Source organism: Montipora foliosa, unplaced genomic scaffold, assembly GCF_036669935.1.
Source record: "Montipora foliosa isolate CH-2021 unplaced genomic scaffold, ASM3666993v2 scaffold_458, whole genome shotgun sequence".
In the NCBI taxonomy this organism is placed as follows: Eukaryota; Metazoa; Cnidaria; class Anthozoa; order Scleractinia; family Acroporidae; genus Montipora; species Montipora foliosa.
Window position 1 is genome coordinate 553,775 of NW_027179765.1, and position 4,695 is coordinate 558,469.

General features: G+C 37.1%; 1 protein-coding gene across 1 annotated transcript; it reads right to left on the reverse strand.

The window, feature by feature from the left end:
- Positions 1–1,330: 1,330 nt before the first annotated feature.
- LOC137989423 (uncharacterized) lies at positions 1,331–4,166 on the reverse strand. The gene is made up of 3 exons (XM_068835249.1): positions 3,678–4,166; positions 3,171–3,246; positions 1,331–1,394 (listed from the first exon to the last, which is right to left on the reverse strand). The coding sequence occupies exons 1-3, from the start codon at positions 3,988–3,990 to the stop codon at positions 1,331–1,333; spliced, it is 453 nt and encodes a 150-aa protein (XP_068691350.1). The 5' UTR covers positions 3,991–4,166.
- Between the last annotated feature and the right edge of the window lie 529 nt (positions 4,167–4,695).

Below are 4,695 nucleotides of genomic sequence, written 5' to 3' on the forward strand. Positions count from 1 at the left end.
AACAACAACTGGCGTTCCGCCAAAGGCTAGACGACAAGTGATGTTTACATTGTCGCCTTCCACCACTTCCATTGTGATATTTTGAGAATAAGAGCTTTACAGCCAAATCTCAAGGTGCAATTCGACTTCATCCGTGCGAAAGTGTTTTTTATAATCTTCACTCCTTTGTTAATTCTTCGCGCCAAAAATCGCTTTAAATGCTGTAATTTGCATTATCTGATATTATTTTTTCTGGGTACCGAAGTCATGACTAGTCCGAAACGTCGGATTTTATCTTTTTTATTGTTCGTTTTTACCGTTTGATATTTCCTTTTTTTTTTTTTTTTTATTTATTCATTTTTTTTTTTTTTTTATGGATTAAAAAAAATGAGCTATGGCATTAGGGGTTAAATGCTTTGGAAAGTAAATTGGTCATTTTCTCGAAACTACAGCGCTAAAGAAAGTGAAAGACTGAACGAATTGAAGAAACATAGAGACCTTCCTTGCATTCCAACCCAAGTGATGAACAATCCCCTTTATTTTTGTCTTGAATTAATGTAACAACCAATTCCAGGTTTGGGTAAGGATTATTACAATGAAATTTGACAGTGATGATGTCGTTTGTTTTTGAAACAAAAATATGTCAACGTGAATCATTATTTACAAGTTTTACTTGTAACTATGTTCAGAAAGTAGTGCATGAAGCCCATGTTAGGGCGCTCGCCTTGAAACCCGGAGATCCCGGGTTTCAAGACCCGGACCACTGTGGGGAGTGGTCGATTAGGTATGTTGAAGGAGGAATGCCACCGCGGTAGGCAAAAGGCCTCCCTGTAAACTATGAAAAACAACCTCAACTTGATCCTAAGTTTTTTTTTTTTTGTTTTCTTTTTGTCTTTTTTTTCTCCAGCGTTACTCTTATTTCCCACAAAGTCGTTGCTCAGCTGACTTTATTACCGTATTTTTTTAGCCTGTCAACATCGAATCCAGTTAAAATTAAAAATGGATCATGATTTCGTCATATATGGGGTGACCGAGTAATACTAATTGTATGTTGAGGCAGATCTCCTCGCGATATTTTCTCGATGTTTCGAATTTCGAAGTCGTTTTCTACATACACTATGGAACTGGAATGCCAGTGAGGAATTCTTCAAATTAAATTGCACCCATAAAGTACGCGGGATAAGTACGCGGGATGCAAGGATTTAATTCGTGGCATTTCCGATCTTTTGATCTGTTTTTAAGATTGACTTGAAGAAGTACTCACACAACACATTGACAGCAGTGATCGCAGACGTCTTGTTCTCATCATGGCTGACTGAAAAGCATGCGTAATTGCCTGACTGAGATCTGCTCACACTTTCAATGACAAGGACCACGTCACGCTTCCACCACTTCCATTGTGATATTTCGGGGATCTGAATATAGAATTAAAACAGCGTTTTAGACATAACGCGTTCCAAACTAAAATGTGGTATTACGATTTAGATAAAATCCGTGTATAAGTAAAAAAATCGCCGAAAATTTATGCCATTCCTCGGAATAATGGCAAATGCAAGGATTAAAATTGTAATTCCGTGGATTTACAAACAAAGAACATGCTTAATTTTTTTATTTGGTTAATTACGCTAGATTCGATCAAGGCTGCCTCTTTCTCCCCAAACAAATACAGGGAACCTGAAGTGGAAAAACCTCCGAAACCCATTCCTTCACAACCACTATAACGGACATTTTCCTCTGAAATATCAGGGGTCAGAAATTCTGAACCCATTTCTATACAGGCACTCAATAAAGGACAGTTCCTCTGAATTATCAAGGGTCAGAAATTCTGAACCCATTTCTGTGTAGGCACTATAAAGGACAGTTCCTCTGAATTATCAGGGGTCAGAAATTCTGAACCCATTTCTGTGTACAGGCACTCAATAAAGGACAGTACCTCTGAATTATCAAGGGTCAGAAATTCTGAACCCATTTCTGTATAGGCACTATAAGGGACAGTTGCTCTGAATTACCAGGGGTCAGAGATTCTGAACCCATTTCTGTATAGGCACTATAAAGGACAGTTCCTCTGAATTATCAGGGGTCAGAAATTCTGAACCCATTTCTGTACAGGCACTATAAGGACAGTTGCTCTGAATTACCAGGGGTCAGAAATTCTGAACCCATTTCTGTTCAGGCACTATAAGGGACAGTTGCTCTGAATTACCAGGGGTCAGAAATTCTGAACCCATTTCTGTATAGGCACTATAAAGGACAGTTCCTCTGAATTATCAGGGGTCAGAAATTCTGAACCCATTTCTGTATAGGCACTATAAGGGACAGTTGCTCTGAATTACCAGGGGTCAGAAATTCTGAAGCCATTTCTGTATAGGCACTATAAAGGACAGTTGCTCTGAATCATCAGGGGTCAGAAATTCTGAACCCATTTCTGTACAGGCACTATAAAAGGACAGTTGCTCTGAATTATCAGGGGTCAGAAATTTTGAACTTGTATTTCTTTACACCAAATGATGCACGAAGGCCATCTCCTTTTAACTGACAAGGGGCTTCAAATTCTGCACCACATCAGTACAGTGGCAATAATAAAGTTATTATTATTACAAACACAACGTCTTTTTCTCAATAACCATTCTTTCTTTGAAACTTTTTTTTAAAAAAGTAGTGTCAACACTTACTTTTATGAGTGCTCAATTTCACTTCAGTACAATACCGTAATTAATAATAATAATACTATTATTGTTAATTCACAAAGATAAAATAAAATACATGCTAGTTATGCAACACTTTCGAGAGGTATACCATGCAATATCCCAGGAGTCACTTGTATTTTCTTGGTATTATTTATGCATGTATAAGCAAGCCATATACCAAGAAAATACAAGTGACAAGTGGGATATTGCACTCAAAAGTGTTGCATAACTATTTTATACCATGCCATAGAAAATACAGTGGCCAGCAAGCCACGATGGGAGGGTGGGGTATGATACCATTAAATTGCACTGATCGATGGGAAGGTTCAGTGTAATACTGATGAATATACAACAGTTTTCCTGCATTCTGATGTGCTGTATTTTCTATGGCATGGTAAAAACAAATTACTTCTTGCTTAATAGAAAAGTATAAACTATCACATATTATTTTAACTACTCAAGTGGAAAATGGTTTTTTCCCTAATATTTTCAAGGAGGTGCCACCTCATGTCTTCTGTAGTATGCTTATTTATTGACACAGAAGGTCTCTTCAGCCGCACAGCAGCAAGCATTCCATTTCCTGAAAGTAAAAGAACATAGCATTGCACTAAAACGTAACAATGGATAAGAGGGTCAGAGTGTGCAAAGGATCTTCCACCAGAGAGTGGTGATGTCTTAAAAAGGGCTTGTATGAAACTTTTCCAGGGTGCAGTTATACTAGTTATGTTTCATATTTCATTTGTAAGGTGAATTAAAAAATGACTACATGTATGATTAATGGTACATGTAAATGTTTCTAAAACGAAAATTATTAAGTCAATAATTAATATCAATCACCAATAAACAAAAAGATAAATGCATGTCATGTGTTCTGCCCCCTCCCCAAGAAAGAAAGAAAAAAGAAAGAAAGAAAGGAAGAAAGAAAAAGGTAACATGGGAAAACAACCAGGGATTATGTATACATGTAAACCATGTTGTCATGGAAAATGAAAGTGTGAGAATTTAACTTACCATTTGCACTGCCAATATCAAGGACGAGGTCACCCTCTTTTGAAAATGTCTCAATCAGAGACTCGTAGAGTTCTCTTGGCTGACATGAACCATCTCTGATGACCTCAATAACATTGGTGGCAGCTCTTGACACGTGCCTTTCAGTCAACTTGTTGTAGGAAACGGCCCAGTGACACACAACAAAGCACTCCACCACCTCTGTCATCAGCAAGTCTACGTGGACAAACATAATTGAACTCGCAAGTTGAAAAACCAAAATACTGTACATTAAATAATGAATTTGATTAGCAAAAAATAGGATGCATGTGGGCATATTCTTGGGATTTATTTCAATCTTACAAATTACACTTAATGACTAATACTATGTTGTGATGAGATAATCATTAACATTATTATTCCCTGAAGGTGAGGTGAATATCTTTGAATAAAATGGGTGATTAATTGACAGATTTGCATTCCTTCAGTTGAAAAGGAACGTTAAGAGGTAGGGTGGAGATAATGGGAGGAAACGGGGGTGATTACAGTGGAAAGAGAACAGTGGAAGACCTCTGTAAAGGCCCTATGTGCCACAAGGCACAAAGAGGATACGTAACAACAGGTAACAGCATTTCTTCAAACAATATTATTAATTTCTCTGTCTGTCACCTCGATAAAACAGCTTGCAGCCACATTGAAAAAAAGCACTCAGGGTGATTATAAATTTATGCGGTAATCACCTCAAGTGATAAGTCACCAATCAGTACAGAGAATTTTAAATAATCAGCTATTAATTATACTTATTATTAACACTTATGAATAATCATTGAGATCACATACATACACTGTACCTTCTCTAGCTAAGGGTGTGGAATTTTATTGACAATGAAGCCACACTGAGTTTTGGCAGCTCCTTGCAATGAAACAGCCTCTTGGACTTCACAGTATATTCCAACAGGGCAAATAAATACAATATTGAAGATAGTCATCAGGCGTTTAAAATTTATCCTCACAACCAATTCAACCACATCTTTGATTTCTG

Bases quoted from the DNA above. Each gene is read 5' to 3' on its own strand.
- LOC137989423 (XM_068835249.1), bottom strand. From the start codon at position 3,990: ATGCCCACATGCATCCTATTTTTTGCTAATCAAATTCATTATTTAATG. The intron at 3,247-3,677 runs GTAAGTTAAATT...TTTTACTTTCAG, and splicing joins TGATATTGGCAGTGCAAATG to GAAATGGAATGCTTGCTGCT. The intron at 1,395-3,170 runs GTGGCACCTCCT...TTCTATATTCAG, and splicing joins CATACTACAGAAGACATGAG to ATCCCCGAAATATCACAATG.